This window comes from Capsicum annuum, chromosome 9, assembly GCF_002878395.1.
Source record: "Capsicum annuum cultivar UCD-10X-F1 chromosome 9, UCD10Xv1.1, whole genome shotgun sequence".
Lineage (NCBI taxonomy): Eukaryota > Viridiplantae > Streptophyta > Magnoliopsida > Solanales > Solanaceae > Capsicum > Capsicum annuum.
In genome coordinates this window covers 66,691,391-66,703,675 of record NC_061119.1, presented here as the reverse complement: position 1 = coordinate 66,703,675, position 12,285 = coordinate 66,691,391, and the positions used below count along the sequence as shown (strand labels likewise).

At 33.0% G+C, this 12,285-nt stretch overlaps 1 protein-coding gene and 1 long non-coding RNA gene across 2 annotated transcripts; one reads left to right on the top strand and one right to left on the bottom strand.

Moving 5' to 3' along the window:
* The first annotated feature begins 1,728 nt into the window (after positions 1 to 1,728).
* On the top strand, positions 1,729 to 6,665 carry LOC107848453. Its single transcript, XR_001668022.2, has 5 exons — positions 1,729 to 1,922; positions 3,926 to 4,049; positions 4,270 to 4,345; positions 4,452 to 4,600; positions 6,350 to 6,665. It is a non-coding gene; the product is annotated as an uncharacterized LOC107848453 (long non-coding RNA).
* LOC124887333 (signal recognition particle 54 kDa protein, chloroplastic-like) lies at positions 4,787 to 6,071 on the bottom strand. Its single transcript, XM_047396818.1, has 3 exons — positions 5,513 to 6,071; positions 5,260 to 5,337; positions 4,787 to 5,117 (listed from the first exon to the last, which is right to left on the bottom strand). The coding sequence occupies exons 1-3, from the start codon at positions 5,636 to 5,638 to the stop codon at positions 5,073 to 5,075; spliced, it is 249 nt and encodes an 82-aa protein (XP_047252774.1). The 5' UTR covers positions 5,639 to 6,071; the 3' UTR covers positions 4,787 to 5,072.
* Positions 6,666 to 12,285: the final 5,620 nt, after the last annotated feature.

Here is a 12,285-nt window from a genome sequence, read left to right as displayed (position 1 = left end):
ATATAATATCTTTTTCTTGGTTTCTTATATTTATATTTTGATTTTTTGTATTTCTTATATTTCTTATGTCTTTTTCTTTTCTTATAATATCTTTCTTCGCATCCAAATTGATGTGCTATTTTATCTTTGCAACATGTTAAATTTCTTATTAATGTTTTTTTCATTTTTATTTCTTCTCTATATTTTTCGCATAAGTTTTTATACTATTGTTGTAAAAATTTTATTCTTGCTCCTAAAGTATCTACTATTTTTGTTTCATCCCAACTTTTTATTATTTTTGAGTTAGATGGTTCAGGTAATTTATTAAAATATAATTTTCTTATTTCTTTACTTTCTTCTGTATTATATGTTTCTTTATAATAATATTCTTTAAATGCGCAAGTATACTCATTTATGTAACACATATTACATATTGCTAATTTTAACATTAAATTTCTATTTGTATCTTTCTCTTCATTTTGTTCTTTTATGTTGTTGTCATGCTACTAAATTCGTCTTTTATAGCTATTTCATATTTTTTTTAATAATTCTATAGGTGTTAATTTAGTTATAGTTGTTGATGATGTTTCTTCTGTAGGTTTGTTAGTTCTTAATAACCTTTTACTATTTTCAGTTAGATTTAAAAATCATAATTTCACTGTTCTATTAGTGTTCTTTCTATATATTCTGGTGCATCTGTTACGTTTATATTATTATCTAGTAATTGTTTTGTCATATATCTTATCCATAATTGTATTGTTTTTCTCTATCTATTACACAATCTAAGTCTAAAAAGTAATAATTTTTACTAACTATTTATTTTGGTGTCTATTTATTATATTCATCTTTTAGATTATATCTTTTAAATTTATTCTTATAATATGTAAGTTTTCTTATTTCTGATGTTCTAGGTATTATATTTTCATCTTCTTTTTTATCAAGAGTATTTATTTTTGTGTTTCTATTTTCTAAGTTTTCTTTATTAATTAATTCTTGTTTTTCATTGATTTCTAAATTTTTTTTATTTGTTAAGATTTCTGTATATGTTTCACTATCTTCCGAATCATAATTATCTGTTTCTTCAACATCTATTGTATTTATTTCTAATTTTTCTTTAAATTGAGTTATCTCGTTTAATAATTTTTATTCTATATTTTTTTCTTCTTTTTCTTTCTGTCTTTTTTCATACAAATCTTTTAGCATTTGTAGTTCTTTTTCTAATTTAGCAATCCTACTATTTTTAGTTTCTTCTATTTTTCGTATTTCTTCTGTAGTTTGTTGTTTTATTTTTTCTATTTCTTTTTTTCTATTTATTTCTTCATTTTCTTTTTCTATTCTTACCGTAGCTGTCAATTTATCTTCTAATTTTAATTTTTTTCTAGCATTAAATATAAATGTTCGTTCTTCCTAGATTAGAAAATACTATTTTTATTTTTAATCCTTCATAGTTTTCATATATTTTTTCATCTATTATAAATTCTTCTTTATTCATTTTTTATTTAATTGTTAATAGATCATGTTGATATGTATATTCTAGATTGTCGATTCTAAATTTAATATTTCTTCTTTTTATACATTTATTAAGTTTTTACTAACTCCGACAATTATGTTATATTGCAATCCTTCTATCTTTATTTTTAATTGTTTATGTTTTTTAAATATTATTTACTTTAATTCTTTATATTTTGATAATTTTTATATTTTATTCATCTAAATAATATTTTGAAAATATCTAAATTTAATTTTATCAAATAATTCAATCATAATAAATAAATTAATCGAATAAATTAATCAAATAAATTCTTCAAATATATCCTGCGCTCTAAATTGCTAAATCCCTAAATCTGTTAGCTGTGTGGGACTTTCAATCGACGTTCGGCGTGGAATCATCGATGATCTAGTAGCTGTGTGTTCTTCCAAGGAATTTTTGTTGTTCATTATCAGTAAGTTCTCACACAACTTTGACCTAATTTTTGGGGATTTTGCTTCTATTTAGAATTTTTGCTTTAATTCTGGCTTTGATTCTTTTTTGTTGAATGTTTGAATTTAGTGATAAAGTTGAATTTGGGTTTAATAGCCGATACCAACTTATGTGAAACTAAAGCATAGTGTTTATTATAGTCATCAATTATTTGATATGTTGATATTTAATTTGATTTTCTGAATTGTCCGTACGAATAGGCATGCGTTGTCTGGGATCTATTAAATTAAACCTGTTCTTTTTGTTAGCTTGTAAATCATTGTTACTTATTACAACTCATGATATATCCTTATCCTTAAATTTGAAGAAATATTTGATGTGGGGAGGAAAGTTCAGTACTACATGAGACATAATTTCGTCGAAACTTCCTATTTTTAGCATTTCTGTTTCTGGGCCCTCTGTCTCTGATCTATTCATCTCTTACTATAATTCTATCCTATGATGTCTTCCAATATGGTACTCCATATATTCTCTTAATTTGCCGCTGTTAATGGTATGCCGAAAGTTGAGAAAGAAATAGCATAAACAATGACATTAAATCCTAAATAGAGCTGAATCGATACCAAGGCTTTCCTTGTATCCAAGCCTTAGTGGACAGAGTTATCTCATACCCGTGAGAGGTAAGTACCTTGTGCTAGTAGGAGGTAGCAGATGACCATGTAATTAGTTGAGGTGAGCACAAGATGTCTCGGATATAACGATTATAGGAGAAATTGAGCCGGACTGATATAGAGGATTCATTACAACTGGTTTGAAATTGAAACGTAGTTGATTGATTGAACAAATAACAATAATAGTAATGCAACTGATATGTTGAGCTGGTATGGTTTCTTAATTAATTGGTTGACAAGTTTATAGCAATATGTGATATAAGTTATTTTTTTATGCAAAAGAGTATATATTTATTCTTCCCAGCAACAGACTACTACTTAAAACAGATGGTGTCTCCCATTCTATCTATTAACATAATCTCCTTAACTGGTTAACAAATGGAGTAGAATGGATATGAAACATTCAGAGAGTCAACCCTAACTAGTGTGCGCTGAGGAATTATTTTTATTTGCGTTTGCATCAACTAAATGCAATTTTGCATCAACATTGTTGGTTAGTATTTATTACATTCATTGACTCATCCATTAGTTTCATCACTCAGATACAAGTAGACCATTCTACTTCCAATATGTGAAATCTTGAAATATGCTGAACTTCATTACATTTACGTATCTCATTGTTGATTCCTTCTTGTGGTGTGTGATCAAATCCGTTTGCTCTTTTTGTTTTCATGTACTAGCTATATAGTTGTACTTGAATATTCTAAATAGTTAGTTATTAATAACAGATGATCAAACATGTTGGTGTTCATATAAGTAAGATTTTGAGTTTATTCATTTACCTGTTTTATTGTTGGATTTTCCTTTGGGCCCAGAAATATTGAATTAGAACTCATTGAAGTCACAAGCCGTTTAGTAGATTTTTGTTTAAAGGAGGAGACAAGACAATAGATCAAATGGTGTGGAAGGGCTGAGACCAGCCCTCTCGTGGTATTGACTATTGAGTAACGCTTTCCTCTATAATTTCCTTGCTCCTGTGTGCAAGTGCGGTTGACTTGGTGCTAAACTTGAGCTAAGATATTGCAGCCTAAATGCTCCATTCCACATGTATATAATTGACATAAATTATTTGAAGTCCAGTTGGATTTTTTGGAAATTTTATGAGTCAAGCCTTGCTTTTTTGCCTAGTGATTTTTGTCGCCCAACTTGCATTGCTGTCTATAGGTTAAGATAGTAAAATCAGAGAATAGCCTCTTAAGGCTCTCAGATTTCTTTTGCTATTTTATATTACTAGTTCAACACCATTTAGCTCGTTAAAGAGTGTGCAGTTACTCTATGATACCCTGCATTAGACATTCCAAGTTGATATTTTAACATTATACGTTTTGTTACAAACTTGTTTACCCATGAACAGCTTCAGCAATTGTGGCTTGTGGGGAAGTGGGGAAATCTACTTTCGAAAAACCTGCTGTTTCGCATGATGAGCAACTCAGAGGAACAAAAATGGGGCATCAGATTAAGTTACTGGAGGAGAACAGGTGAATGGAACTTTTCTCTGGTTTTTGCAGAAGGCGGGGGCCTTTTCTAGATCTCTTTTTGTTATACTAGCTAATGTTGTAAATGTGTCTTGTAACTGTAGCGAGTTTATCTGAAATCTGCAGCTATTGTTGCTAATTTTCTTTCCTAAATTGGCATTTCATCTTATTTTTTTTCATTTCTTGTCTTGTTGATATCATTAACAAGTGTAAGTGGTGGCAGTGAGTTGCAGAAACTCCATAGGCAATTGATCATTGGTGGTATTCTATCAGAGGCTGAATTTTGGGCCGCTATAAAAGTTAGTATGTAGAAAAACCTTATTAAATAGATTATTTTCATAAACATAGTTAATCACTGTGTTATGCTAAATGTTTTAAGATGTATCTGGAATCCTTCCTTTGCAGCTGGTGGCTACTTTCCTTAGACTTAGTCGTTATTTATCTTGCCAATGGATTATAGAAGCTGCTGGAGCAAACTGAAAACAAGAAGTCAAAACAGCGGGTCGCTTTAAAAAAATGACATGTGGAGTGTAAAACCATTATCCGATGGTCAGGTAAGAGGGAAATCTTCTCCCCATTTGTCACCATACTTGTGTGTATACACGGGTTATATTTTTTCTAATAGGATGATGTTTTTACCTTTCCAAGATATATCTAAGCCATAGTGATTTTCTTGAATTCTATCAGATCATACTGGTGTGAGCATTGTGCTTAGAATAATTGGATCTTAGGTTGAGTGATAAAATAAAAAATCAGCGCCCGTTTGTCCATAGATTTTTGAAGTTGTAGATAGCCTTTGTGCCATAGGTTGTGTTTCAAGTTTGAGTTTTCAGTCACTTGTAGATAGCCTTATCTATCTACAAGAAATAAAATAGATTCAAATACAAACTAAAAGAAAAAGTTAAAAGCGGAACCCAAAAACTAAGATGATATGAACCTAAAGTCTTCTAGCTATATCAATTATGACTACGTCTACATTCTTCTTTTTGGCCTCTTGTAATCCTTGCCGAGCTATTTCAGCAGGTTTTACATCTGATCTTGCTGCATAAACAGGCACATCAACCTGTTCCCCTACTTACCAGTGAACATGAGAATGAATACTTGTAAAGAAGATAATTTATAAGAGAAGATGGTCTATGTGTAAAAGAACAAAAAATAACACCTAAAACGGAATGACATACAATCTTACTGTTGGTTAAGTGACACGACATACCTGTTTACCAAAAATAATGAGTTGGTCAACAGCAGCAGGTCTGTACACGTCTCCAGCAATCAGCCTGCAACTTTTACCCTGCAGATCATACCACCAACGCTCATCAATGGTTTGGAATGCATAACTTTAATATTAGAAGGTAGTCGGAGAAATGCAGGTTCTACAACTATATACAGAAATGATAATAACATGGAAAGAGAGGTGAAAGAAAGGTCAATAAGGGATTAACAAAAGGTGAAGTTGGGAAGTGCACCTGCTTTTTTAGATATAAAGATAACTTTACGCTAACAGTTGTCTTCCAAACACCTTGTAAACCGGCCAATAGTATTATGGTGGGTCCAAATTTAGCATAAACCAGTTCAGAAACTTCTCCACCCATCAGTTTCCACAGAGGAAGAGAGTCGGATAAGTCGAGTGTGTCTATGTTGAAAACATTCAGCTTGCTGAAAAAAAGCTCAAAAATCTATATTTCAATCTATGGCTCTGCTTTATCCTCAAAATATCTCTGATCTCTGATTTCTTATCTTTTCGAAGGACTAAAACTTTAGGCATCAGTATTGTCATCCAAATCCTTTCTAACTTCCTTCCAAAGGACCAAAAAGGCCAGGCTGGTGTAGTCACCTAAACCTTTTTATCTTCTTTTCACCCAAGCCAAAAAGGCATTAGCTTAATTTCAATTGTTCTTTAAGTTTTATCATTTCACATTTGGATGTTTGTATTTCTTTCAAACCATGATTGGTTGGTTTTCCTCTTCACTAGCTAACTTATATGTGGTTTATGTACTTATTTTGTCGTGTACTCCTATACTATTATTTTCGTGTTATTGTTTGTTGTAACTAATAAGAAATTAAATGAAATCAACTAGCATAAAATTGACTAGTTTTTGACCCTAAAGCCCTTTCCAAAACCAATATCAACCATATATTTGTCCAGATGGATGAGTTATAGTTTATTCAACATTATATTAAACCATTGGCTGTCTTGATTTGCTCCTAGCTGTGAACTAGGAATTGCATTATTTTGTTGTGGTATAGTCCTTTTTAAGTTGTCATTTAAGTGCTAATTTATACTATTTGTTCTCTTTTTATAGGTGCCTAAAATGAAGAAAATGTTGAAGACATTGACCTTACTTGAGAAGATTTTTGGGCTGTGGATAAATGCTCTAATATCAATAGTTTTGTGTTGAATTTTTTGAAACTTAAAATGACTCAAACTAGCTAGTATGTAAAAACTTAACTAATCATTTGGACTTGATTACATTTTACTTTTGGGTTTAAATTATTAGCTTGTTGCATATTTTGAATTATAAGATTATTAAAGAATGATTTTGTTTTGTGACGTGTATATATTGTGTTATAATTTATTTTGTATGTAAATAAAAATTTACTTTAATACAACTATTTATATAAATTATTTCAATTTAATAACATGTGGCAATCATTGTTGCAATAGATCAATAAACAATTCCAATAGATAGTAAAAAAATGTTGACACAGAATAACAAAAGCGCCACAAAAGATGCTATTGCAACGATTTAATGTTGTTGCAATAATTGCCACAGTTAGTAACCGTTGCAGTAGATGAAAATTGGCATTTCAATAAGTAATGAAATAGTTGTAATAGGTACTTAAAAAGTGTTGCAACAGAATAACAAAAGCGTTGAAATAGATGCTATTGCAACGGTTAGTAACTGTTGCAATAGATAAAAATAGGCGTCTCAATAAGTCAAAAAGTAACCTTCGCAATATATCAATCTATGGCGACGGTTTTTGACAACTGTCGCCATAGCTCAACCTATGGGGAAGGTTTAGACAACCGTCGCATAAACAGTTGTCATAGACCTATCGCAACGCCCACCTATGGAATGCTTGCTGAACTGTTATGGTAGAGCTATGACAATGGTTTTGTTGTCTATTGCAATGGTTTTGCAACCGTCACCATAGGGATAATTTTTAGCAGTGTGTGATCTGGTGTTAAGTGGTGATTCAAAGAGGGATACCCTATATTCAGAGGATGTTTTGCAATTTGATTACCATATTTATGTTTCGAGGGTTGATGGATTGATTTAGTAAATATTGCATGAGGCTCACAACTCTAGATATTCAAATTACCCGAGTACAACTAATATGTATAGTGATTTTAGGCAACATTATTAGTAGAGTGGAATGAAACGAGATGTCGCATATTTTAGGCAGCATTATTATTGGAGTGGAATGATGCGAGATGTGGCATACTTTGTAGCTTGTTGCCTATGTTTTCAGCAGGTGAATGCTAAGCATCAAAGACATGGTGGATTCACTCAGAGGTTGCCCATTCTCGAGTAAAAGTAGGAGTGGATTACCATGGACTTTGTTAGTGGTTTGCCTCATACTTCTCGTGGTTCTAATGATATTTGGGTCAGTGTGGATAGGTTGACCAAGTTGACCTATTTCATACCTATTCAGATATCCTTTAGTGTCGAGAGGTCAACCCATATCTATATTCGTGAGATAGTTCATTTGCATGGTGTGCCTATATCTATCATTTTAGATCGAGGTTTAGTATTCACTTTTATCTTTTGGAGAGTTTTTCAGGAGGAGTTGGAAACTCAGAAAGATCTTAGTACAACCTTCCATGCGGCAGTCAAAGTGGACTATTCAAGTTCTCAAGGATATGCTCCAAAAACGTGTTATGGATTTTGGAGTTTAGTGGGAGAAACACTTAGCCTAGGAAGATTTTGTGTATAATAATAGCTATCATTCGAACATTGAGGAGGTTCCTTTTGAGTCCTTATATTGAAGGAGATACCATTCTTCGATGGGATAGATTGAGACTTCTCAGGTTAGGCCGCGTGGTACTAACTTTCTTCAGGAGTTACTGGATAGAGTCAGGGTGATTCAAGATAAGTCGAGGGCAGCTTAGAGTAGACAGAAGACTTATGCATATCATAGACTTCGTGCCTTGAGATATGGAGTTGGTGACTGGTATTACTCTGAGTATCTCCCATAAAAGGTGTATGCGGTTCGAGAGGAAAGACAAGCTTAGCCTGAGATATGTTGAACCCTTTAAGATTCTTCGCATAGTTGGTGAGCTGGCTTATGAGTTAGACTTAATCCCAGATTTTTCTCTTGATCCATCTCATATGCTTAGATGGGACTCAGTCCAATTTGATAAGTAGTTGACCTTTACGGAGGAGCCTATGCTTGTTTTGGCTAGTGATGTTAGGTAGTTGCACACTATGGATATTTCTATAGTCAAGGTTCAATGGAGGCACTAAATATTCGAGGAGACTACTTGGGAGTTCAAGAGTGAGGTGTGGACCGAGTATCCTAAACCGTTCGAGGCTTCAGGTACATCCTAATCCTTACTTTTGTGGACAAAAAATCTTTTAGTAATGGATATTGTAATGACTATCTAGGTCAAGTTCTATAATTATGCTCCTTTTCGCCTTTTGGAGCTTTCCTATAGTTTCCCTAGGTTGTTATGACTTCCTGGAATTGAAAATTCGATTACCAAGAGGTTTGTTTGGTTTTTAGAGCGAATACTTTATTTTGAAGGCTTTACTTATTCGAATTGGCAATCAGACAGAAACTTTAGTTAGATGACCTCATATGGAAATTCTAACTATTCCAATAGCTCTGAAACATCTACTTTAGGCAAGAGGGACCTTTGGTCCAGGTCCCTAATCTCCCGAAATAATTTTTATCCATTGGCCAAAAGTTAAGAAAAATGGCAAATGGGTGTGGGTCTTACTTTTCATCGAAATGACCTCGGATGAAAATTTTGACTGTGCCATTGAGTTCAGAAAATTAAATTCTATAGGGTATTACAGTAGGTTTGCATATACGGGATTCCGAATGAATCTCGAGGGGTTGGTAGAGACTTGGAATTTCTCCAAGTCTCAGCTGGTGCTGGTGTTGGTGCTGCTGTATCGCTTAAGCGATACCTTTAATCGATTAAGTGTTCTGCCAAACCCCATCAAGTATTGCTTAAGTGACAAAGTGTGTCGCCTAAGAGAATGGCTTGGCAGTGAGGGAGATATTACATATGTTATACTAGACACTTGTGTAGGCAGCCAAATATTGCATAAGAGATTGGCTGATCGTTAAGCGATATGGGTGCCAAAACACAAGTATAGCTTAAGCCTGATAGATCGCCATTTTAATCCATTCCCAAGATATTGGAACCCTAAAAATTGGGAAAATCTTAGAGGAAGCATTTGTGGGTGATTTTGGAGGTTGGATAATGTTTATTTATGTGATTTCCCATTGAATTGGAGGTAAGATTCCATTATTTTTATGGTCGTTTTCTTTATACCTTTTCTAAAATCTTTAAAAACTTGGTCTGATTCTAGACTATTAGAGCTCAGAATTCATCTATTTTTGAGGATAAATGTTGCATTTGCATAGAGGGACGTTGTGTTCGCCTCGAATGTGCAATTCCATTAATGAGCCCCATGTAGGATTTTACATAATATTTGGACCCGAACCATAATAGTGTAATATGGGTATCATTGTTCTCATTTTGATGAGTAGATTGTGATTTTTATAGCGGGGCATTTTATGGAAGCTTCTTAAAAGCAAAAAAGTTGGTTTAGCAAATTCTTTAGGCTTTTTTGGGCGTCCAGGTACCATAGGTTTACCCTCTTCATAGATTGAGTTATTTTATCGTATGATTATGATACTATGCTAGATTTGGGATGGGATTTAAGTGTTGGTAGTTATATCGCCAATATTTGGGGTTAGTTGTAATATTAGGCTATCTTAAAAATGTAATTTAGGCGTGATTGACTTTGTTGCTCATGTTTTAGGTAGAATTTCTATTGTAGCACTAACTAAGGATTGATTCACATCTAAAAGCGGTTTTATTAATGTTAGCCTAGTCCGGGGTAGAAGTTGGCTTAATGGACATTGGAGATTAGAAGTGGGGCCCTCCGGTCCACCTAAGGCCGATACTTGAGCTAGTTTTTGTAGACCCTTATTCACTTGTTTTACATTTCAAAATACTTACTATGGGATTTGAGGAAATTATATACTTAGCGGTCATGATGGTTTGACTTTTCTATTTGATTCTATTTATGGTAAAGCCTGATAATTTAATTATATTGATATGTGCACCAATTTAAGTCTAGCAATTGATTATGATATTTATGATATGAGCACTGGTTCAAGTCTAGCAATTGATTATGATATTGATGATATGAGACCCAATTCAAGTCTAGCAATTGATTATGATATTAATGATATGTCCACCAATTCAAGTCTGGCAATTAATTATGATATTGATGATACGAGCACCGACTTAAGTTTGGCAATTAATTATGATATTGATGTGATATGGTACGAATTGATTTTCGATCATGGAAAGACAGTTGGTAGATTATGGTTGTTTAATTATTTACTTTCCTTGATTGTACCCCTAGCCTTATGGGGGTCTGCGTTGAATTATTTACTTTTCCTCACTTATTGGCTTATGGGGGTCAATTTAGTATATGTACTTATGTATTCTTTACATTACTATTTCAGATTTACTGATTTATTTTTTCATAGTGGTTGTGGAGTTTATTCCCAGGTTTGCTCTTTTACCGTGATTTAGCTTATTTTATCTCGCATTTTATCATATTTATATCATGATTTATCTCAGTCAACCGATGATCCCTATTGAGTACCTGTTGTTTCAGTACTCATACTACACTTTCATACTTTTTTGGTGTAGATCTGAGAACTAGTTTCCACCACTGATTTGACGCTAGTGCAAGGTTGATTTCTGAGACTCGGTGAGATCTTAGAGTAGCAGTTCCCCTTTTTCCTTCTATCTATCTATGTCTAGTCTTTTGTTTTCGAGACAGATGGCATTTTACTATTTCAAAACTTGTGGTGTATTTGTAGCAGCTCTTGTACTGATTCTATTAGGTCGTGGGATGGTTATCTATGTTTTAGCTATCTTTCAAATTATATTTATTGTCTTGTTTTATTATAAGTCTAAATTTGTTGATTTCTGGCCTTTTAGGCTATTTTCTACCAAAATAGCCCATTGTTTGTAGCTCCGGGTAATGACTTGGATTACCTACTAGAGGGAATATAGTAGGTGCCATCATGACACGTAAATTGGGTCATGACACCCCCACAGAAAAAAATCTCAACTCTCACAATATCGTCATGCATGTCAATGCAAGGGACTATGTCAATACACTTACGCTTATAAAAGAAGTTTCAATCAATGTGCGTAGAATACCATAGGCTTGTCATTATTTTTTGTAACTAAGTTTTTTGGACTGTTGGACTAGGATTACTATAGGACTTATATAGGCCTGTAATGAAAGCTTGGGGGCAGGTATGGTACATTTGGAATATAGTGACTCACCCTCCTTGACACTACATTTACATTTTAGGCTCCACTTCTCAATCATTCTTTTTATTTCTTCGTTTTTCTCCTTTATTGATTTTTTCGGATTGAGTGTGGTTTTCTTTTTTCTTTTCATTTATTCTATTTTCTTTTTTTTCTTTTTCTTTTTATGTTTTCCATTTTTTTCTATCTTGTTTTCCTTTATCACACGAAACCTTACTTTTTTTTTTTTACCTTTAAAACCCTTCAACACATCCAATTTTAACTATGTAAACCTATGATATCCACTCTCAACTTAGGCGATTTGTCTGAGTTTAGGTGCACAATGTATAAGGATGGTCTAGGGAAAAAATAGGTTCATTGTAATTGATTGAGAAGGTGGAAAGGTAAAAATCAAGAAACTAGGTCAACGTAGGCTCAAAATAGGGATCAAGAGATACTTATTTATTTTTGCACGGTATTTAGTCTAAGAGTGGACTAAGTGAAAAATGGCCTATGATCATGTCCTACCCAACTATCCTACCACCTATCCATGACCAACCGGGCAGGTTTTGTATTAAATGCATAAAGCGAACTAGGTAAGTACCTCACACACACATAGTACCGGGTTATATCATCAACTACTACCTATCTAGTTCATGCAATGCTAAGATAAGATTATTTTGTCCCTAATACTAATGCCATGACAAGATTCACACAATG